The sequence below is a fragment of the Eptatretus burgeri genome, chromosome 2, assembly GCF_056783735.1.
Source record: "Eptatretus burgeri isolate ZD-2024b chromosome 2, Ebu_testis_v1, whole genome shotgun sequence".
NCBI lineage: Eukaryota > Metazoa > Chordata > Myxini > Myxiniformes > Myxinidae > Eptatretus > Eptatretus burgeri.
In genome coordinates, this window is record NC_140962.1 from 87,995,306 (window position 1) to 88,019,909 (window position 24,604).

The 24,604-nt window shown below is 44.9% G+C and overlaps 1 protein-coding gene and 1 pseudogene across 11 annotated transcripts in view; one reads left to right on the top strand and one right to left on the bottom strand.

The window, feature by feature from the left end:
• The window catches only part of PRDM15 (PR/SET domain 15), a 192,943-nt gene that overhangs the window by 70,951 nt on the left and 97,388 nt on the right, over positions 1-24,604 (bottom strand). For 7 of the 10 annotated variants that reach the window (XM_085870224.1, XM_085870221.1, XM_085870222.1 and 4 more), the window contains exons 4-9: positions 10,268-10,421; positions 10,024-10,176; positions 5,949-6,087; positions 5,742-5,810; positions 1,741-1,899; positions 1,510-1,600 (exon numbers count right to left, since the gene is read on the bottom strand). In XM_085870224.1, the coding sequence (XP_085726350.1) occupies positions 1,510-1,600; positions 1,741-1,899; positions 5,742-5,810; positions 5,949-6,087; positions 10,024-10,176; positions 10,268-10,421 (765 nt within the window). Of the gene's footprint in view, positions 1-1,509; positions 1,601-1,740; positions 1,900-5,741; positions 5,811-5,948; positions 6,088-9,295; positions 10,003-10,023; positions 10,177-10,267; positions 10,422-24,604 lie in introns of those variants that run through there. The other 3 variants (XM_085870225.1, XM_085870226.1, XM_085870227.1) reach the window with 3 other exon arrangements.
• LOC147032514 (uncharacterized) overlaps positions 16,815-24,604 on the top strand; it is a 28,504-nt pseudogene continuing 20,714 nt past the window's right edge. Inside the window, exon 1 of the transcript XR_015055066.1 lies at positions 16,815-16,838. The product of XR_015055066.1 is annotated as an uncharacterized LOC147032514 (transcript). The remainder of the gene's footprint in view (positions 16,839-24,604) is intronic.

Sequence of the window (24,604 nt, forward strand, 5' to 3'; positions counted from 1 at the left end):
TCGCTCCGAAAGGACCGTCTTGCGAATCTAACCATCTACTTCCTAAACAAAGCAAAAGGTTGTCACTCAAATGTTTGGGCCTCACCATCAGCCATGACCTTTCTTGGGCAGAACATATTTCCAAGATGACCTCCAAAGCCAGTTGCCAAATGGGCAACTCTTGTTGTGCAAAGTATTTTCTTGGCAAATCCAAACTTTTATGAACTTCCAAGATCTTTATCTGCAGCATGATGGAATACTGCCCTCCATTTTAGGCTGGCACCTATGCCTCAAACTTTGCACTTCTTCACGCTGCGGAAACCAAGGCCCTCAAAATCAGTGGAATCTTCTGTGATGAAGCTGAGTGTCTGGGCCTGTTACTCTCACATCACAGACAGATTGGTGTGGCCTCTGGCTTCCACCACCTTCTTCTTGGTCTTGCACCCTCTGCCCTTTTGTTTCTCTGTGCTCCTCAGGTGTGCAAGGGCACACAGTCTGCCAGTTACCCACTTCTGGTGAAACTGCCCAAATTTGGCTCAATGCTCACTTCCACTCATTCGTTCCGCTTTCGTCTAGCCTGTGAAACCAATTTCCTCAGTCTGTTCAATCCCATTCTTCATCCAGAGCTTCAAGACAACTGCACACCACCACCTCAGGGTTGACAGGATAGTCCATAGGTATGCACACTCATCCATGAGCTGTCAAGTCTGGGTTTGAATCTTGGTGCGGCTACAAACCGTCTTCCTGATGTTTCGCAGGCAGGGCACTTCTTCATTGTGTGTGCCGTGCCCGTCCCGCAGGTGGAAATTAATCTGAGCATCCTGTCCACCAGCATTCGTTGGTGGATGCTAAGTATCTCTCAGTTGCCTTCGTGATGAGAAGGCAAGATATCACTGGCAGCCTGGCCAATTATTTTCCCTTGAACAGCAGATAATGTCTGTCATCATTGTGGTTGACCACGAGGTTATATTATTCATATTTGTCCAAAATTTTAAATTCCTGCTCTGACTTAAAGGTACACCAACAGCAGAGTAGAAGTAAGATTTATTGGCACAAACGGTACAGTTGCATCCCCATCAAATGATGCTACCCACTGCCATGTGTTGCATCTGAAAAAACAAGACAACTACTTGAGGTCATCTCCCATCCACACTCATTTATTCTCCCCCCTCCTTCCTACGGACAAACCTTCCTATCCAGGTCATTGCGTTTTCCACACTCTCCCTCACACTCTTTTTTTATTTCGGTTACATTTCTGTTTAATCCCTGGTCTTCCCTTCCTCTTCTTGCTGTGTTTGAACTTTCATTCAACTTGTTCACCCCATGTGTCCTCCTTCCTCTTCCCTTGATCCCATTTTTTCTCATGTCCATTCTTCCTCAAAGGGTCACCTCTGTTGTGTCCCTCTTCCCTGCTGTTGCTATGTTTCCCCCAACTTTACACCATGTTCTCCTTGTTCTGCTAATGTTCTTTGATCTCTTCCACGAGCATCGACTTAGCATACAAAAAAAAAAAGGTGAAGGGATGATTACCGAGAAGACTGTGAAGTCTGTGATGACCGAGAAGGAGCACCTGGAGTGTAATCGAGATCGGTGTTGTCAGCATTCTCTGCACTGGCAACTGCTAAAAAGAACACAAGTTTAAACCAAATAATTCACCACATTCGTATCACATAACTGAATACTGGAACTTCCAAGCACTTTCTTCAGTTTGCTCATTAATGATCGTCCATTTTCCCCAAACACCACCTGAATTTCACTCACCATCAATTTCAACCTCGACCTCTTCTGTTTCGGTGTCCTCTGGGAAAGACCTCGGTTTCCGTTGTCGTGATGACCGGCCCACTGTTTCATTGGTCTCTGGTCTAGGAGCATCTGGTTGCGAATCTGTATTCACATCTCCCACGTGGCTGACTATGTGGTCTGTTAACAGATGTGTCAGAGAAGAAGAGAAAAGAAAATAATGAAATATTGGAGTTTCATCACAATGTTTTACCAACAAAATGCAGAGGCAGTAAAAAGACAAGTACTATTCACGGACCCCGTGTATTCGCGGTATATAAACCGTAAATTGCTCAGACATTCGCGGCCTTGTATTTTGCATATTCGTGGTTTTCCGTGGGATTTTTGATTTTCCCTTACGAAGCATGAACCGTCGGGAACCGATCCTCGCTTTTTCCAATGAAACAATGCCTCACTGTTCACAGATTCACAATTCGTGGCATTTACCAGGAACGTATCCCCAACAAATAGCGGGGTCTGACAGCATACAAGATTTAAGGTTGTTTTGTAAGCCTACTTTCTACACCACATTTACTGAGCTTGTATTTTCACGTCCACATTCCATAATTATAAAATAATTATTCCATTTAATTTATCAGCATCTGGATGGTTGCCAAAGGCCGACTCTTGCAAAATATACCGTAAAGTGCACTGAGAGGAGTGGTAAACCCCCATTTGTTAATTTGTGCATAAATGTTGATAAAAACTGTCATGTCTCGTGAACCCTCCACATATGAAAATGAGCATGAAGGTCGCATATTATATATTTAGTTCTGGAGACCGACCATATTGTCTTATGAACTAGGTTCCCCTCAACTCTCCCTCCTAATTTGATGACCATGGTTTTCTGCCAAGTCTTCCCACCTGAAGAATGCTATCATCCCGGAGACAAGATACATCTTGGTTGAGCATAGGCATCATTAAAGCGCAAGTATACCATGCTGCAGGGCATGATGTGGCTCTTGGAGTAATAAAAAGGATGTTGGAGTTACAATTTGCAGCTGATATATATATATATATATATATATATATATATATATATATATATATATATATGTATATATATATATATGTATATATATATATATATATATATATATATATATATATATATATATATATATATATATATATATATATATGTATATATGTATATATATATATATATATATATATATATATATATATATATATATATATATATATATATATATATATATATATATATATATATATATATATATATATATATATATATATATATATATATATATATATATATATATATATATATATATATATATATATATATATATATATATATATATATATATATATATATATATATATATATATATATATATATATATATATATATATATATATATATATATATATATGTATATATATATATATGTATATATATATATATGTATATATATATATATGTATATATATATATATGTATATATATATATATATATATATGTATATATATATATATATATATATATATATATATATATATATATATATATATATATATATATATATATATATATATATATATATATTGGTGCAGATCCGGGGTGGCGGGATTCTCACCCGGTCCGAGGCGCCACCCTCACCACCACCGTCTCCGGGGTTTATAACGCCGGCCGGCTCAGAACAGGCCTCGGGTCACGCGTCTGCAATCGCGATACCAGCGTAATCTTTGTACCTTGCCAGTTGGGGAAATAGAACCCCTGGTTACAGACTGGTTGTATCAGATGCCAAGCGTTTTCTGCCAGTCTGTAACCATTTTGGTTTTATATGCCAATCGAACGGATTGTTCCTCGACGCGACACAAATTAATCCATGCGGCAACTTCATACGAATTAACCAGATTTATTGGGGAACATCAGGGATCACAACACAAGCAAAATTCATGATAATGTTTTTATTAACAATCCTCAACCCGTTCTTAACTAGGGAACCACGGACTACAGGTTTCAAGGGGGTCGCTACCGAGATATGCCTTAAATAACGTGCAGACATAGACAGACAGACAGACAGCATGCATGCAGACAAGACAGAGTACTTGGTGATGTCTCATGGACGAGAGGACAGTGTCAAAAGCACGAATGTCGCTCGCAACAGGCGGATGTCCACGGATTCGAGCTCCAGCTCGAACGCGCCGCGTGGCGAAATGGAGGCATCGTACTCTTGCCCCCTTCACACTGTATGCGGTCTCCGCGCGCTCTGACTCCGCGTAAGGTTGACGATGGGCCTCAGATGATTTCTGTCCAGGTCCAGCGTACAAATCCAGGCCTGGCCTGTTCTCCAGAAAAGGCCCAAATCGAGGTGCCGTGCTCCGCAGGCGGATCGACAAATGTGTCGAGCCGTGAGGTGAGTAAGTACGGAGGCTCCGCGGCCAGATACAGGCCGAACCTGTCGATCACCTCCCCATACGAGTCGATCGTCGACTCGACGTGCAGGCCACCTCTCCCACTGTCCAAAAGGGCAGACTCGACGTGCAGGCAGCCTCTCAAAGCCGACTGCTGTTTCTCAAAACTCAACCTTTTCACGAAGCCTTTGTTTCTCTCGCTTCGCTGCCACTCCGAGCACGCCTCGAAAACCCGACTGTTGTTTGAGGTCTTTGCTTGCTCTCCTGTTCGCTCCTTTGACACACGTGCACGCTTTCCTTTCTCTCTCGTTCGCTCCTTCGACACACGAGCACGCCTTCCTCAGCGACTGCCGACAAACTCCTCCCCTTCGCGTCACTTCCTCTTTTTGGCCACATCCTCTCAGCCGACTGGGCGGGGCCTCATCCAGGATGGGGAAGAAGAAGAGGGAGATCTCGTTCCAGCACCACCGCACAATAATAATACAGCCTCTTACACCTCCCGACACACATATAACGCCCATTTTACCAAAAAACCTAACTATACATGCATTTAATGGGGGATCTGAGCTAATCCTATATTTAGTAGTCCAATAAGGGCCATTTCCGTAACACTATGTTTAGATATGTTTTGATACACAATTACTTACCATTGAGTTACAATTGCCGACTATTCAGTTCAGTAACATGGTGGGAGCAATAGGCGAAACCATCTCGGCTTGTGTAAGTACACTCCATGATGTTCGCACAATGACAAAATCGCTTCATGACGCATTTGCATCCCCATCTTTAAGCTGCGCATAACTGTGTATACACATATATATATATATATATATATATATATATATATATATGTATACATATATGTATACATTACTTTACATTCCGAGCGTCTCCGGGTGCATGCACCGATCGGCGATCGCTAATCGCTTGCCAAGCCAGCTATTCTTCAGCAACCTTCTTTTAGGAGTGCTTGCTTGAGTGCTTAAGCCACTTGGCGAATGCTATACAAGCTGCTGGCATTGTTCGTGTCCAAGCCCTGTCATACATGGCAAAAGTATTCGCACTGTCACTGAATACATCGATTGACTTGAGCAAACTTCAGGTCCTACTCGACTGCGTTTAGCCCCGCGTTGTCGTTCCTAGCCTCGGGTGGTGGCTCGCTTGCTGAAAATGTGCGATTTTATTTTACACATAGTTTCCCCTTTTTGTACGATTTTCTTTCGTTATATGACCCGTCACTTCGACATAGATTGAGATAAAAATTTTAATATATCGTTTTTAAAAGTTTCTGCAACCATTCTATCAGAGTGCTTGCTTGAGTCTTTAAGCCATTGGGCTACTCAAGCATTGATCTAAACAAGGTTCCATGGTGATACCATGGCTTGGTTCTCCATGGGAACATTTATGGAGTGTGGAAGACAAAATGAACAAGAAAAAGAGCAGAGATTGCAGACCCTCACCAGGACTTGTTTAGTCTGGTGTTTGTGTACTGGTGCGTTTCGTAATTAATTAAAAAGTTGTATATATTCTGACATCGTAGCATATTCCCTAGAACTCAATGAATGACATTATGTACATTAGACCCCTTATATCTTACCTGTCAGATGTTGTGGGTCATCAAAAACGACAGGACAGACACGACACTTCCACTTCTGCACTTTGTTCTCTGTGGAAGCCGATTCAGAAAAAAGTTCAAACAACTTTCGTCAAATAATATGGCTGAAGAAGCATCATTTTATTCATAACAATTCATGGTTTGAGCAAACATTCATCGAGCATAGATAGCCCCATTGTTCTTTCCTACTCGTGAGCCCTGGAGACGGTAGAGATTGTGTTGTCGATGAAGCACCGCCGGTCTCAGTTTCACGCAGCGTCAGACGGTTCATGCGGCGAGCATAAAACCCAGCGTAGCACACCCGCAGCTCTTCACCAATGGCAATGTCCTGCATGCAACAATGCAATATATATGTTAGACAATACATTGTGAAATGCCAACTGCAATAAAAATTAATAAAATATGGATCGTGAAGAAAACATTGCGACATTTATGGGGTAGGAGTCATAGTTAGATTTTCAAGCTTTAGCCCTATTTGTGTTTGCCTAGATTTTAGGATTTTTTGCCTGTATCAAGTACATGTATATATGGATATGATATCCATTGCTATGTTGATTGGGGTGACAGTGTGGTCCAAAATAGTGGTTGGAGAGATTAAAGCATTGTGTTTTCATGTTCCCTTACGTCAGGAAATGGGGGAGGCCACGAAAGTGTGGATGACGTTTAATCGCAAAGAACCAGTGGGCCAAGACAAGCCATTTCGTGCTTCAGCAATGTTGGAGAAGTAGGGTGGGGACTGCTTTCTGTGTCAGGCCAAGATTGGCTGCGAGGCCTGTGAAAATGTAGGGCCTTGGCGTACTGATGCTGCCATCGCATGCACACTGGCTGGCTAGGCATGGGCCGACCAATGGTCCATCTTTGGAGGAAAGGTGGATGCCAGCGGGGAGGGGTGAGGTGTGGGGAGAGGCTATAAATATGTAGGGTCGGTAAGGATCCGAGTGCTGGATCCCCACATCAGATTGCTCTCTCCTCTTTGGGCACCCACTGGGATCATCTCTATCTCTGCTGGGTCCTGTCGATGTTCACCCTGATGTATGTCTTGTTCATCAACTGTCTGACTTGTAGGATTCAGACTAGACCATGCATCCTATTTTCCTGATTCCCCTTGTGGTGGATGGCTGGCGAGTCCTTGTGGATCCTTCGAGGAGGATTACCTTATTTTTCAGCATACAAGTCAATGTGGAATGTTGAATTGGCTCATTTTCCAATTTTTCTTTTCTTCATTCATAGATAAGTCGATTTGGAGTACAAGACAAAGCTCGATCAACTATGGTAGTGAGCAAAACTGTGTCAGTCAGTCAAAACAATAGACGTGTCAATTGATCCATTACACTGTCACAACCATCACGAATAATGAGCTGTTTAAGCATATCATTTGAACTACTTTGTGGGTCGACATTTTGGATAAATTAGGAATATAAATCGTTCTTCAAAGTGTTTTTTTTACCATAGAGAGGTACAGTATTAAAAACAACCAAGAGAAATATGATCAGCAATGGCTCATAGAACATTCCATTTTGCCAGCTCTGAACACATTTCTCAATGACACCATGTTTTCTGTGCGCAAATATCTTCCTGCCATTTTCCTCAGTGAACTTAACTTCCAACTTAAAAGCTGCCTTGCATGATTTGCGTGACTTAAGATGATGTAGTAATTATGGGTACATATGATTTGGATTAAAAGGGAGATGGATCAAACATAATTGGTGAGTGCATGCTTGTTTTTGATTGGATAATTTTGCATGCTGTCAGTGAACAGATTAACGTTTAATGGTTCACCCTATTGGAAAACATTGAGATTAGGGGGCTGCTAATGTCAATGATTTCTGTAGTGTGTTATTAAATTAAGTTATACAATTTATTTGAGAAAATTTCACACTTTGCTATTTTTTTTTTCATTTATGCAATTCAGTGTCTTAAACCATAGATAAGTCGATTCTGAGAACAAGTCAAGGCTTGGACTTTCTGGGGGGAAAAAAGGTATCACCTTGGATGCCGAAAAATACAGGAGTTCCATTGTGGATTAACTTATTGTGTTTATTAATTGTCTTGTCGTTCTGAGATGTCATATTAATTTGGACTTGTGCTGCATTAAATACTAGCAAATACAACTCGTTGCTTCGCTGACGGGAATATTGAGGGGTTAGGAGAGAAAGAGGAAGTGAAAGAGAGGAGGGAGGGGGAAGCAAGGAGGAAGAGAGAGAGAGGAGGGAGGGGAGAAGCAAGGAGGGATAGAGGAGGGAGGGGAATGAGGAGGGGGAAGTAAGAAGGGGTGGACGAGCAAGGATGGGGTTGGGAAGGTGGGACCTATGAAGGGTGGGGGCAAGAGCGAGGAATATGGGGGTGGGAAGAGCGAGGAATAGGGGGTGGGAAGAGCGAGGAATAGGGGGTGGGAAGAGCGAGGAATAGGGGGTGGGAAGAGCGAGGAATATGGGGGTGGGAAGAGCGAGGAATAGGGGGTGGGAAGAGCGAGAAATAGGGGGTGGGAAGAGCGAGGAAGGGGGTGGGAAGAGCGAGGAAGGGGGTGGGAAGAGCGAGGAAGGGGGTGGGAAGAGCGAGGAAGGGGGTGTGAAGAGCGAGGAAGGGGGATGGGAAGAGCGAGGAAGGGGGTGGGAAGAGCGAGGAAGGGGGTGGGAAGAGCGAGGAAGGGGGTGGGAAGAGCGAGGAAGGGGGGTGGGAAGAGCGAGGAAGGGGGTGGGAAGAGCGAGGAAGGGGGTGGGAAGAGCGAGGAAGGGGGTGGGAAGAGCGAGGAAGGGGGTGGGAAGACCGAGGAAGGGGGTGGGAAGAGCGAGGAAGGGGGGTGGGAAGAGCGAGGAAGGGGGTGGGAAGAGCGAGGAAGGGGGTGGGAAGAGCGAGGAAGGGGGTGGGAAGAGCGAGGAAGGGGGTGGGAAGAGCGAGGAAGGGGGTGGGAAGAGCGAGGAAGGGGGTGGGAAGAGCGAGGAAGGGGGTGGGAAGAGCGAGGAAGGGGGGTGGGAAGAGCGAGGAAGGGGGTGGGAAGAGCGAGGAAGGGGGTGGGAAGAGCGAGGAAGGGGGTTGGGAAGAGCGAGGAAGGGGGTGGGAAGAGCGAGGAAGGGGGGGGTGGGAAGAGCGAGGAAGGGGCGTGGGAAATGCGAGGAAGGGGCGTGGGAAATGCGAGGAAGGGGCGTGGGAAGAGTGAGGAAGGGGCGTGGGAAGAGCGAGGAAGGGGTGTGGGAAGAGTGAGGAAGGGGCGTGAGAAGAGTGAGGACACCATGGAAAAAATGAAATTGTCCAATCTTCTGCATTTTTTGAGTTCTCACATGGTTCACAGCCATGGAAGACCAAATTTGAAGTTTTCCAGGCCAAAAAAGTTGTTTTCTGGTTCTTTTATTGCATATGACCTTTGGACAAGTGACATTGGATTTTTCAATGTCATTTGAACAGAAGATTCCCAAAAAACGAAATTGTCCAAGCTGCTGCATTTTTTTGATACAACAAATCAATATAAACGAATGTTTGGATAACATTCCATGAAGACAGACAATAGATATAAACGAAATATAACTAAGTATAAATACCTGGCCTGGAGCCAATAATTCCATAATACGGGAGCTGGACTGGTCATTTGCAATCACATGAATTGCCATGCTTTAGTGCTTGGCACTTCTCGCTTGACACCTACGTCGGCTTTCCCCAATATTGAATGTTTTCTCAGACTGCATCTGGCCTTGTGAATGGACCTCTTCACGAGCCAATCCTGGTAATCAACGTGACTCAGCAATGAGAAATGAAAACAGCAAAGCTTTGACATTCTTTGAATTCTTTTCCCTTCACTTTACAATTAGTAGTGTGCATGCTCAATAGCTACTACCAACCTGCTTAAGTCAGAGTTTCTGTAAACACTTCCATAATTTATGCACAACACATGAGAAACCATTTTCACGGTATTTGTAAATCCCTGGGAGAAGTTAAAATTGTTAACCGGCCGAATTAACATTTTCAACTGAGGCGCTGCAGATTATTTATATTTGCAAAATTTTCTCAATTTCCCAGAACTTTCCAGGAGTGGAAAATGCTTTCTCATTTTTCAAAGACGTTCAAGGACTGTGCACTGTGCAAACCATTTATCAGAGGGGCAAAAGGATGGTTGCAAAAATGCATAAATGAACGGTCGAGGTCATCAAATATGTGTTAGGGGCTTCCACATATGAAAAGACAAAAACGTCTATTTCATGTCTAATGTAATCCATGAGACTTTTTAAACCACAAGTTTATATAATTCATTCTCTTGAGTGAGTGTACAAACTTTGGAGGTAGTGAAATAGAGATCATCATGAAGCTGGAATACTGTTAGGTTCTGGTGTGATCGTTGTGTTGCAAACCGCACAAGAACCAGCCAGTTGGTATCCATCTCACTGCTTGTCTGAAGCCACAACCATGTGCCATCTCGAGAAAACACCTGCAGATTGGATGAGGAGTAGTTATAAAGCTTTTTGTTATAGGAAATTGAGTGTGAAAAAAGTACAAAATACGTGACAAAATGCAGGCACCTTCAGGGGCATCTCAGGCTCTCTGTCCAGTGCAGGCACACGTGGCGCCAACAGAGGCCCAAATTGGGTGCGCTTTGTGAGTGGTACACGGGTGAACACACCCTCACCACCATCGGGCAGCCCCCTAATCTCCAAACTTGGAGGCAGTGATCGCCTGTTAGGAACAAATACAACAATCTCGAGCTTTCGATGCAGTTTGACAATCTGACCTGCTCGCCAAACTGTCTGCCTATGTAATCCAGGGCCAACTCCACTCTTGGATTCCTGACTTCCTCCACTATCATAGCCAATGTGTGGAACCCTTTCTTCTCCTCTCCTTCTTAACAAAATCACAAACTGACCAGTCAAACACTTGGAATCTGTCTCTGTTACTGTTTGGACTGCACTGCAAACCCTCTGATCTACATTCTCAACAACTCTCTCAAAGAGGTTCAGTCACTTAAACTCTTGGGTCTCACTTTCAGCCATGACCACTCTTGAACAAGCCACATTTCAAAGTTGGCCTCCAAAGCCAGATGCCAATTTAGCATCCTCAGTCATGCAAAGTCCTTCCTTGGCACACCTGAGCTCCTATCCACCTACATGGCTTTCATCCACAGCTTGATGGAGTATGGCTCTCCCCTCTGGGTTGGCTCCTTTGCCTCACAACTTGCTAAGCTTGATGTGATGGAAACCAAGGCTTTCAAGATCAATGGAATCTCCCGTGATGAAGCAGAGTCTATGGCCCCATCACTTCACCATCGTCGAAAGGTCAGTGGTCTCTCTGTCTTCTTCTGCTTCATTTTTGGTCTTTGCACCCTCTGCTCGCTTCGTGTTTTTCTCCATTCAGGTATCTACAGGGCACACATGGTCCACAGCAACCCCTTCATAGTGAAACTGCCTAAATCCAGAACCACTGCTCACCTCCACTCATTTATGCCTCCATTTTCACAACTGTGGAACCACCTTGCATGCTCTCTTCAATGTCATTCTTCCCTCCAAGTCTTCAAGACAGCTGTTCACCACCAACTGAAGTCATCCCCTATCCAAAACCATGATATTTTTGACACCTGTTAAACCACCTCTCACCCTCTCCCAAAATTTTGCTTATGTATCCACCATTGGCGTTCTCCCTCACCCCTCATTGTTACCCGCATCGCTTGTTTGTCTGTCTCCGTCTACTTTATCCCTCCACCCTGATGCTAGCATTTTCCCTTTCTCCTGCTGTTCCCTTTGTTATGTTGTGTTCTGATCTATTGTGTCCTCGCTCTCCCACGAGCCGAGACCATGTATTTAAAAAAAACAAACTGCCCCTGAAATTCACCATTTCTCATGAGCATGTCTCCTACCAACATAATCCCATTCTCAACATTTCAAAGTTTCAGACACTGGGCAATCTCTATGCCAGAGTGTTCAAATTTTCAATTGATGAAATCATCAATAACATAGTAGCAACTGGAAGGACACAGTGGAGTGCATACCTCCGCCCAGATCCGGATCTTCACCAAAGTCAAATCAATTCGTCCTCAGCACACACCCAACCTGTCCAAGTTTCATCTGAATTTGTCAATAGTTTTTTGAGATATTGTGCTATATATCGTTTTAGGCCCTATCTCTCAATAATGAAGAATCACTTAAATATTCTAGTATCTGGATCCGTAGCCGGATCTTCACCAACATCTAATCAATTAGTCCTCGTCACAGTCAAGCTGCCCCCCACATTTCATTAGAATCTTTCCACTACTTTTGTTGACATATCCTGCACACAAACAGACAGACAAACAGTGGTGAAAAACCTTCAGTGGGTGGAAGGAAAAATGTACTTGGAGATATTGCATGATTGGCCTAGTGACCTCCTCCTACATTGAAGCTCCCTGTATTGAGAAAACACTTGTTCAATTACAAGAAAACATTAAAATAATAAAATTCTCAATGAAACAAACACAGAAACAATATTTGGTTTGCCTGTTTAGTGTTGCCAACGAAATGCATGGCTTATGATGCTGCTATTCCAGGTTCCTATTCAATGTGCTACGTTGCTTTGTCCGCATTGTCCAGAATTGTCCTTGCAATTCATGTCAATATATTGTCGCATCAGAGGTCCAGCCAATGCAGGAAATCTGCACCAGAGGTCTGAAGACCTTCGTGGATTATCAAGCGGTTCCCAAATTCTCACTGCATTCAGAATTGATACTGCATTCATCATCATTTACAACTCCCCAAGGATAATTAAGATAAAACCGAGACTGGCGGTTGCTCATGCGGAAAGGCAAGAGGAGGAAAAACATTCTGTTGCAAATATTTTAAATGGTTATATTACCTCTGCCACTGAAGGTGAAGGAGGTTATGTTTTCACCCCTGTCTGTTTGTTTGTTACTTGGCAAAAAAATGTTTTCTTGACAAGTATGGTGAGTGCCTCTGTTTGTTTGTTTGTTTGTCCGCTTGCCTCCAGCTCAAACCACTCAACTGATCGTTCTGAAATTTTCAGAGATTAAATGTCACCGACCCTGCGATGGTCACGCTTTGAAGTTTCGTAAAATTCGCTCGACCGAAAAGGTCTAGATTGGCCAAATTTTCTGAAATCCTCAATTTTCATCCGATCGACTTGAAATTTGAAGAGCATTTGCATATCAGGTCGCTGATCATCATACACCATTCCTGTTTTAACCCCCTCCATTTGTGTGTCACCAGATTCATTTATGTGGGTCGTGTTCGTTCCTCTCACCGGGGTGAGCACATATCTCCTCCCTCCATCACGGTTCGTCTCTGCCACTGAGCTCCTGGTGTTATGTCGTGTTCAAAGCTACGGCTTCACTGTGGCCAAGTCCTCACCATCCCTCTCTCCACCCCCCAAGCAAGCCCTCATCTGGAATTGTCCTCATCTCCTGCTGCTTGTTTTCTAGCCTGAGCTATTAATTCCTTTATTCTACTCTTCATCAGGTATATTTGGATTGTTGATGCTACTCTTTAAAATTTATGAGATGGAACTGTCTCTGTTCTGATGATTCATGCACAGAATACACTTTACAGTGGAGAATGATTCTCTTGTGGAGGATGCATGCCCAACTGTGTCTGTGGAAATCCTCCTGCAGTTGGGGCACTTTTTACTAGGAGGTTGGTGACAGGATTTGCACTCCGGCCACTATAAAACCTTTCATTCTGCAAAACATAAAAAATCTTAAAACCCACTCCATGGGAGTACCTCCTGTGCAGCTTCCCTTCGCAGGGCAACTCACCGGATGACGGGATTGGGGCAAAGCCTTCGGGATCCCCAATCTTTGATAATAGGAGGGAAACCACGGGGTAACCTTCCTGGGTCAGATTGCGGTAGTGTGTGTCGGGGTGGTGCTGAGGTGTTGTCCACCAGACGGTGGTCTCCTTGGGTTAGCCTGAGGTGGTCCCTTCGGGTAGGTACCTGGAATGTCCTATCCCTAAGAGAGAATGATCACCTGTCTCTGTTATCATCTGAGCTCAAGCATTTGGACATCGGTATTATAGCACTCTCTGAGGTTTGGAGACTGGATAGTGGCGAGATCATGGCGGGTGGTTTCACCGACTATTGGTCTGGTCACTCTGATGGTTACCATGCCAAAGGAGTTGCTGTAGTTGTGTCCAATAAGCTGACTCCAGTCAATGAGCAAATTATGAGACGAAGGATTCGTCACTCCTTGAGTGTCATTTCCCTGGTCTCTGAAAATGCTCCGACTGAGGTGAGTGATGTCACGGTGAAGAACGCCACGCTCAAGTCTGGTTGATCAGTGCCCCAGGCAAGATACAATTCTTGTCCTGGGGGATTTCAATGCATCGACTGGAACCGATAGGGTTGGTTATGAGACAAGTGTTGGTCCCCATGGGTCTGGAACTGTAAATCAGAATAGCACTAAGTTCCTCGACTTTGTAAGAAGTCATGGACTTAGGGTGGCTGGTTCATGGTTTCAGCACCCACAGGCTTATCACTGGACTTGGTATTCCAACGCTGGTGGTGTGGCAAAGGAGATTGACGATGTGCTCGTTGATGGTTGCTGGAGGATGATCCAGAACTGCAGGGTCTACCGGAGTGCTCAGTTCCTAAATACTGACCACAGGCTTGTTTTCGCAACTCTGAAGTTGCAGCTTAAATCCAGGAGAATGGCACAATCCCAGCCGAGGCTGGATATTGGCAAGCTCAAGGGTGAGGGGGTAGCTGAGGAGCTTGCAAACAGGCTGAGTGGAGATTTGGGGAGTGTCGATGCAATGTCTCCAAAATTTGCATAATGGGCTTGGGGGTGATAAAACAATGATAAATTGTTAATTAAAACTTAATATGAAAAGAAATATATTAACTCAGCCACTTTGGTTGCACAAGTTAGTGCACTCTCAGCGCCGGTCCCAAGCCCGGATAAATGGGGAGGGTTGCGTCAGGAAGGGCGTCAGGAAGGGCATCCGGCGTAAAACCTGTGCCAAATCAAATATGCGGATCATAAACCAGATTTCCATACCGGATCAGTCGGGTTACCAACGGGTTACCAACGACCGCCACCGGTACTGTTGGCCAGCAGGGTACCCGTGGAAACGATGTTACTGCTGACCGAAGGAGGAGAAGGAGAGGGGGAAGGCGTGTCCAGAGGCAGTGGGAGAGGAAGAAGAGTAGAAGTGTGGAGGTGAGAGTTGGAACTTTGAATGTTGATACTATGACTGGCAAAGGGCGAGAGTTGGCTGATATGATGGAGAGGAGAAAGGTGGACATACTGTGTGTACAAGAGACCAAGTGGATGGGGTGTCAGGCTAGGAGCATCGGAGGTGGTTTCAAACTGTTCTCCCATGGTGTGGATGGGAGGAGAAATGGTGTGGGGGCAATCCTGAAGAAGGGTTATGTTAAGAGTGTATTGGAGGTGAGGAGAGTGTCTGAACAAGTGATGAGTGTGAAGTTGGAAATTGAAGGGGTGATGATGAATGTCATCAGTGCATATACCCCACAAGTGGGGTGTGAGATGGAGTATAAAGAAGATTTCTGGAGTGAGTGAGATGAAGTGGTGGAGAGTGTATCCAAGGATGAAAGAGTGGTGATTGGAGCGGATGTCAATGGGCATGTTGGGGAAGGGAATAAAGAGGATGAGGAGGTGATGGGTAGGTACGGTCTCAAGAAGAGGAATGTGGAAGGGCATATGGTGGTGGATTTTGCAAAAAGAAGGGAAATGGCATTGGTAAATACGTATCTCAAAGAGGAGGAGCACAGGGTGATGTACAAGAGTGGAGGAAGATGCTCACAGGTGGACTACGTCTTAAGCAGGAGATGCAACCTGAAAGAGATTAGACACTGTAAGGTGGTGGCAGGGGAGAGTGTAGCTAGACAGCATCGGATGGTGGTTTGTAGGATGATTTTGGTGGTGAGGTTGAGGAAGAGAGTGAGGGCTGAACCAAGGACTAGATGGTGGAAGCTGAAGGAGGAAGACTGTTGCGTGAAATTTAGGGAGGAGGTGAGATAGGTGTTGGATGGTGGTAAAGAGGTGTGGGATGACTGGGCAACTACTGCAGAAGTGATGAGGGAGATAGCTAGGAAGGTACTTGGTGTGACAACTGGACAGAGGAAGGAAGACAAGGAGACTTGGTGGTGGAACGAGGAAGTACAGGAAAGTATAAGGAGGAAGAGGTTGGCGAAAAAGAATTGGGATAGTGGGAGAGATCACGAAAGTAGACAGGAGTACAAGGAGTGGTGGCGCAAGGCGAAGCGAGAGAGGTGGCGAAAGCTAAGGAAAAGGCATATGGCGAGCTGTATGAGAAGTTGGATGCAAAGGAAGGGGAGAAGGATTTGTACTAATTGGCAAGACAGAGGGACCGAGCTGGGAAGTATGTGCTGCAGGTTACGGTGATAAAGGATGCAAATGGGAATGTGCTGACAAGCGAGGAGAGTATGTTGAGAAGGTGGATGGAGTACTTTGAGGAGCTGATGAATGAAGAAAATGAGAGAGAGAGCAGGTTGGAAGAGGTGGAGATAGTGAATCTGGAAGGGGGGTGGATCAGTAAGGATGAAGTGAGGACTGCTATGAAGAGGATGAAGAGTGGAAAGACGGTTGGCCCAGATGACATACCAGTGGAGGCATGGAAATGTTTAGAAGAGATGGCAGTGGAGTTTTTAACCAGATTGTTTAACAAAATCTTGGAAAGTGAGAGGATGCCTGAGGAGTGGAGATGAAGTGTACTGGTTCCGATTTTTAAGAATAAGGGTGATGTGCAGAGCTGTGGTAACTACAGAGGTATAAGGTTGATAACCCACACCATGAAGTTGTGGGAAAGAGTAGTGGAAGCTCGGTTGAGAGGAGAGGTGATGATCTGTGAGCAGCAATATGGGTTTATGCCAGGAAAGAGCACCACTGATGCGATGTTTGCTTTGAGAATGTTGATGGAGAAGTATAGGGAAGGCCAGAAGGAGTTACATTGTGTATTTGTGGATTTAGAGAAAGCTTATGATAGGGTGCCAAGAGAGGAGTTGTGGTATTGTATGAGGAAGTCAGGAGTGGTAGAGAAGTACGTGAGAGTGGTGCAGGATATATACGAGGACAATGTGACAGCGGTGAGGTGTGCGGTCGGAATGACGGACCGGTTTAAGGTGGAGGTGGGTTTGCATCAAGGATCGGCTTTGAGCCCTCTCCTGTTTGCAATGGTGATGGACAGGTTGACAGACGAGATCAGACAGGAATCTCCATGTACTATGATGTTCGCGGATGACGTCGTGATCTGGAGTGAGAGTAGGGAGCAGGTTGAGGCAAGCCTCGAGAGGTGGAGGTACACACTGGAGAGAAGGGGAATGATAGTAGTCAGCAGGAGTAAGACGGAGTACATGTGCGTAAATGAGAGGGAGGGTGGTGGTATGGTGCGGTTGCAAGGAGTTGAGGTGGTGAAGGTGGATGGGTTTAAATACTTGGGATCAACTGTCCAAAGTAACGGAGAGTGTGGTAGAGAAGTGAAGAAGAGAGTGCAGGCAGGATGGAGTGGGTGGAGAAGAGTTTCAAGAGTGATTTGTGATAGAAGGGTATCTGCAAGAGTGAAAGGGAAAGTATACAAGACGGTAGTGACACCAGCTATGTTGTATGGTTTGGAGGCGGTGGCGCTGACAAAAAGACAGGAAGCGGAGCTGGAGGTGGCAGAGTTAAAGATGCTGCGATTCTCGTTGGGAGTGACGAGGATGGACAGGATTAGAAATGAGTATATTAGAGGGACAGCGCAGGTAGGACGGTTTGGAGACAAAGTGAGAGAGGTGAGACTGAGAAGGTTTGGACATGTGCACAGGAGGGATGCGGGGTATATCGGGAGAAGGATGCCGAGGATGAAGCCGCCAGGTAGGAGGAGACGAGGAAGGCCAAAGAGGAGGTTTATGGATGTGGTGAGGGCGGACATGCGGGTGATTGGTGTGACAATGGAAGATGGAGAGGACAGAGCGAAATGGAGACGGATGATCCACTGTCACGTTCCCTCACGGGAGCAGCCAAAAGAAGAAGAAGAAGAAGATTAAAAGAAATGTATTGTTGTAAATCTGTCATGGAAAATGTTCTCAAATATGACACAATTTTATCTGCTTGATCATGCATCTATTTTAATTTTAATTTACATAATCGTATCTTTCTTCTGGGTAGAAAGATGATCAATCTATCTCGTAAAGATGTTCAAAACAGGTTGAACCTTCAACTAAAACTTTCATCATTATTCAGTACAAAAGACTTGCCAATCATTTGAAAACTATCTCATTTGCTCAGGGATTTTTATGAAAGGCACCAGCAAGCTGGATAGGGAATATGATTTCATCGCAACTGGAATGTTGGTCGAAGGAAATGTCCAGATGTATTCAATAAGCTCTTATTGCTTCAAGATAGTATACATTTCCCGAGTCTGTTAGAAGCAGACTGACTTTTAACCTATATACTATAGAAAGCCATCAGAATACCAAAAGGGTGGCAGTTTTGACATCATTCTGTGCTCGGAGATAATCTACACATGGGAGTTTGAAATATATGCTCCAATCCTTCAAGCAAATCAAGCTTGTGGCTGCATGAAGGTTGAAAATGATCTCCACCTGGGAATATAAACTGTGGTGCCAGCGTTTGCAAATAAAAATAATTATGTCTCACTGAACAAGAAAAATATAAAGAAATCAGCATTTCCACGTATCTCAGAGATCCGAAGCAAAACTGTGTTCTTTTCGGATCACTCCATATGCACACATGTATTTGTTTGTTTGTTGAATAAATGTTTCAAATGTAAAGAATGACTGAATGATTTCTTCTACAGGGGTCTGGGTGCTTTGGGGGGTCCTGAAGAGTTGTGGAGTGCCTTCAAGAACACCGTCCTTGATGTTTCTGGGAGATCTCTTGGAACTCACCGTTGGGCGAAGAAGAATTTTGTCTCTCCGGGGACACTGGATACCATTGACCAGAGTCGCAGGGCCAGGCTGAATGGCAGAGCTGAGCTGTTCAGGGAGCTGAGGCGTAAAACTGTACGTGCACCAAGGGTGGACAAGGAGGCCTATGTGCGAGGAATCTGTGAGGGAGTAGAGCATCTCCTGTGGTCAAGTGATTCTCGTCTTGCTTACAGAGGAATTCGCGCATTGCGTTCAACCAAGCCCATCCCTCGGTGTACTGCAGTTAGAGCAGAGGGTGGTGGGCTCTTGACAGAGGAGTCTGAAGTGAAGGCCCGCTGGGCCAGTTACCTTGAGTGGCTGTACCAGGCTGATCCACCAGCTGTTGAGTTGGATGTCAGTGGTGTTACAATCCCTATTGCCGACCCTCCAATCAACTGTGGTCCACCTTCGTTTGTGGAAACACAAGCTGGGGTGAACCGGTTGAAATGGGGTCAAGCTCCTGGGATCTATGGCATCCATGCTGAACTTCTCAAGGCTGGTGGAAATACTGTACTCGTGTCATTGCATGCAGTTCTGACTCTGCCTGGAACACAGTCATCATCCCAACTAATTGGAAGAGGGGCCTTATTGTCCCTCTTTGGAAAGGGAAGGGTGATCGCCAAGACTGCAACAACTACCGAGAGGTGACACTGCTCTCAGTGCCGGGCAAGGTCTTTGCTCGGATAATTATTGATAGGGTTTGCCACCATCTGCTTGAGCACCAGCGTCCAGAGCAGTCAGGCTTTACACCAAAGAGGTCAACGATTGACCGTATCCTTGCTCTTCGGGTAATCACCGAACGCAGATGAGAGTTTTGGCAGGGGCTGCTTGCAGCTTATGTTGACCTCGGTAAAGCGTTCGATTCAGTGAATCGGGATGCCATCTGGAGGATTCTTGGTCTTTGTGGGGTGCCACCAAAACTGATCAATCTGATGTCTGAACTATACTCTGGTACTGAGAGTGCTGTGAGATGTGATGATACTATTTCTGATTTATTTGCAGTTGTTACTGGAGTTTGTCAGGGGTGTGCACTGGTCCCCACATTTGTCTACACTTGTATGGACTGGATTCTGGGGAGGATGTCAGAGAGATCAAGCTGCGGTGCATCGTTTGGGAATGTCAAGATCTCTAACCTTGATTTCGCAGATGATGCAGTCATCTTTGCAGAGACTCGAGATATCCTTTTGGGGGCCCTGGAGGTGCTGAATGAGAAGTCGAAGCCGAAGGTCAAAACTAAGATCCAGGCTTTCAATGACATCTTAGATGCTGCTATCCTGTCTGTATTTGTTTGTGGCGAGGATATTGATGTCACGGAGAGATTCACTTACCTTGGCAGTGATATTTATGTCACTGCTAGCTGTGAGCCAGAGGTCAACAGATGTCTGCGTCAGGCCTGGGGAGTCATGGATTCACTGGAACATGGGCTGTGATGCTGCCGGCACCTGTGCGGGAGGACGAAAGTCCGAGTCTTCAGGTCCTTGGTGCTTCCAGTCTTGCTCTATGGATGTGAGACTTGGACTGACCATGGATCTGAGATGGAGACAATTCCTTTGGTACCAAGTCTCTTCAGAGAATCTTTGGCAATCGCTAGTCGGACTTTGTGTCCAACGAGCGGTTGCTAAGAGAGACTCATGAGATTTGTTACTTGCATAGTCCATGAGCGTCAACTGCGGCTGTATGGACATGTGGCTCATTTTCCTGACGCAGATCCTGCTCACCAGATTCCCTCAGCGAGGGAGCCTCATGAGTGGAGTCAGGCAATGGGCCGACCACGTGCCTCGTGGTTGCAGCAGATTGTCCAACATCTCAAGGAGATGGGGATGGGCCAGGCATCTGCCTGGGGGATGGCCAGACGGAGGTCCCTGGAGTATCAGTGGAAAGTGGATGCAGTGACGTACTAATCCGGCGCATGCTCCCATACCTCACATGACCTGACCTGATGATTCCCTTCTCCTCCACACTCAGGCTTTGTTTTATGCAAGCTTCTTTGCTGGAGTTTTATTTTTGACTTTAGCAAGACAGGGAGCACCTTTTCACCCTTTCACCTTGGTGCAGATCCCTGTCTCTCTGGGAGATCTTCTTTCTCACTAGACAAGGTGCAGACTTAATTTTTGACATTACATATTCTGGCTGCTCAGTGTAGTTACACAGGCCTCCACTTATAAGAGGTCAATGTCCCGTTATTTGAGATTTTTCTTTTCTTTCCGACACAAGATTTGTCTTTGTCTTTCCCCAATGCCTGGCCTTCACCATCCACCTGCACTTCAGTAATAATTTCTCCCCTTAGGAATCACCGTGCGGCCTACTCGACAGCCCAGTCCAGGCGAGAGTATCATCAAATTGCTCCAGGATTACCTCCCTTGTGCCTCCTTGGCTGACAAAGCCAGAAACATCCACAACCACCATCATGGTAAGAAAATGGTCCGGGGCTCCAGGGAGTCTGTTTGCAGCCTGTGAATCAGAATGACACCCCACAAATGATGATGTCTCAAAGCCGCATGCTTGCTCAAGTCTGAGCAAGTCTCTCCACTCCACTCATCCCACCCTCCCTGCTTCCCAAGCTCTCATCTCTAACATCCAGGGCTTCCTACTGTCTGCCGGAGATTTTAACAGTCACAGAATGTCATCTCGCTAGCTCACAGCGCTTGAAGCTACGCACAACTTGTAACAGCCTACGCCTTCCATCTGAACGAGTCTTGCTCAAATTATCAGTCTCCCTTCCAGGGTTTATCTTTCTTCTTCCTCCTTTCGCTGTCAAGATTGGGGCCCCATCCTTGCCATCGACGGACGTGAGCACGGAGACTAGTGATAGAGATGGTGAGACAAGGAGCTTACGTGTCGATGCCATTGGGTGTGTGTTTGTTCAGTGTGATGTGGTTTGTGTGACAGCTCTAAAATGAGCCTTAATTTCAGGGGAAAAAGCCCATACTAACAAGACCTGCTTGCATTGGTGAATGACACATAACCTTTTCATTTAATGAAAAAGGACAACATGTTGATCATCAATTTATCACTTTAGTGTGCTAACAAACAGATGAGTATGAGTATACAGTAAGTACGAAGCTACCATATTAACACCGATAGACTGTTGCAAGAATGCAAAAATATCTGCTCCAAGTTTATGTCAAGCCTGAGATCAATGTTAACAAAAACTAATCTTACAACTTGGTAAATCTGCCAAATTATTTTCCACGAGCATAATTGTTGGAAGAAATAAACTTTTAAAAAAGCTTACAATAGGGAAGCTTTGCCAAATTACATTACAATAGTAGAATAGCCTCCCTACTACAGGCGATCTTGTTCCAAGCATGCAACACATTCTTCTGACACATACTGTACCTTTATTTGGGCAGTGTATAGGCAACAGACAGCTGCCTCAAATACTCCCGAAAAGAAAACAAATAACCTGGGTTACATGCATGAAGCAACAACAAATCGAGTGCTTGTAGGTATAATTCAAAACACCTCACTGCACTGCAAAACGTGGAGACAGGAATACTGTGCGTAATGCAATAGGTGGGGGACTTGTAATACTCTCTCCCACCTGGAGTGTTACTATATGATACACATTCACATTCACAAAGATAATTTGCGTCCCCTCGCTTCCCACCGTGCTTCGCCCCCCCTCCCCCCCACTAAGCCCACCGGCAAAGATAAAAACACCCCTACACCCAAATTAGGGTCATGCTGATCCTATGTAACAAGTCTGGATGTAACTTCTGGCTCAGAAGTGTAGGAGTAGTAGCACGACACGACACACAAACAAAATTCACCAATCCGTGAATTATAGTAAGGATTAGTATAATCTTGCTCTTCAGTGAGGCTCACTGATAATGAAAAAAAATGCATGCACTCATGATGCTTGTAAAAATAAAAGTCATATGGAGTCAACCCTCAAATATCACGGGGGTTAGGTTCCTGGAAAATGCCGCGATAGTGAAAAGCGCCATTGTGGAAACCAAGGGCCAAAGGGAAAAGGGCTGGGTTCGGTTCCTGGGCTTCGAGAGAATTTGGAAGAAGGTGGACGGCAGCCAGAAATAACCACATTACAGTTGAAACAAGAAAAAGGCAGGCCTGAAAAAAAAGGCAGGCCCCAGGCCTGAAAAAAAAAGAAAAAGGCTTCTCCAACCCTCAAAACAAACAATTTAAAACAAACAAAAAATAAAAAAATATTTAAAAACCTATATTAAAAAAAAACAAAACAATTCGGGCTGCCAGACCATGTCTTCGATCAGGATGAAATATAAAACATATAATCCTCATCAGGACCAGATCAAAATTGTGAAGTTTCGCGTTGACTGATAAAGCGGTTCAAGAAAATTTTTTTTTTTTTCGCTCAAGCCAATATGGCTGTCAGACCATGTGACTTGTCAATTATTTGTGAATATGCTGGTATCCCCAAGGCTTGGGGAACATTCTTGTGAATTTCCCCCCTGATCTGTCCAGCCGTTCTGGAGAAGTACATTTTTATAGGTTTCATGGTAAATCCAATAATGCTGCCAAACAATGTGACCTATGACGTCAATTGTGTGAACCTTTTTGTTCCTCATGGATAGGTGGTCACACTTGAAAAGCTTCACCTCAATCTGTTCAGCCATTTCGGAGAAGATTTTTGAAGGTTTTAAAAAAACACAAACAATATGGCTGCCAAATTACATGATCGATATCATCAATTTTTTTTTCTGTGGACCATTTTATCCCAAGATAACCCTCAAAATTTTTCATACTGATCAGATGTAGTTCTACAAATGTAATTATGACGTTACAATGAGGCAACCTATGATGTCACAAAAAAAAAAAATCACACTTATTCCCCATGAGTACTTGCCATGTGCCAAGTTTCAATTTTTCTTTGGTGAGGTTTCACAGATAAAGAGGTCCAAAGTTTTTCCGTTTTTCCAACATGACTGCCACACCACATTACATATGACATCATAATTATCAATAAAACATTCTACGTCGCTCCTATGCTGAAAATTTTGACTCAATCCAACAAGTACTTGCGGAAAAAAAGACTAAAGTTCTGTGCGAACAAACATACCGACAGTACCAAGTGCAATACCCTCTCCTCTGGTGATGGTCATAAACATGTAATATATGGTATATATGTGTATATATATATATATATATATATATATATATATATATATATATATATATATATATATTGTTGCGGAAATGGCCCTAAGTATGCTACTAAATATAGGATTAGCTCAGATACCCCAATAAATGCATGTTTAGCCAGGCTGTTTGGTAAAATGGACATTACATGTGTGTCGGGAGGTGTCACAGGCTGTTATTTGTTTGTGCAGTGGTGGTGTGCGAGGGCTTCTTCTTCCTTCCTTCCCCTCTCTGGACGAGGCCCCGCCCAGTCGGCTGAGAGAGAGTGGCCAAAAAGAGGAAGTGAAACTAAGGGGAGGAGTTTGTCGGCTTCATAAAAGGGAGGAGCCGGTGGGCAGAGAAAGGAGACTTCTTGGAGTAGTTCAGTTGGGGGGAACAGTCCGTTTCCGAGGCATGCTCGGGCTTTGAGGTGAGAAGGAAAGGAAAAGGTGGAAATAACTGAGAGGACGTGGCTGCTGTGTGAGTCTGGGGTTGGCTTCGAGAGGAGGTGATCGACAGGTTCAACATGCGTCTAACGACAGAGCCTCTGACTGTCCTGACTCACCTCACGGCTCGACAACGTTTTGGAATCCCATGGACCCAGCCTGCCGGAGCCCGGCACCTCGATTTGGCCTTGCTGGTGAACAGGCCAGGTCTGGACTTGTATGCTGGATCTTGAGAGAAATCAGCTGAAACCCATCGTCGATCTGACGGTCTGGTGCAGTCGACCTCGCGGGGTTTGAACGTACCGAGGCTGCATGCGCGGGCGCTGCCGGGAGCAAGAGTACGACGCCTCCATTTCGCCACGCGGCGTGTTCGAGCTTGGGGCTCGAATCCATGGACATCGGCTTGTTACGAGTGACATTCGTGCTTTTGACACTTTACTC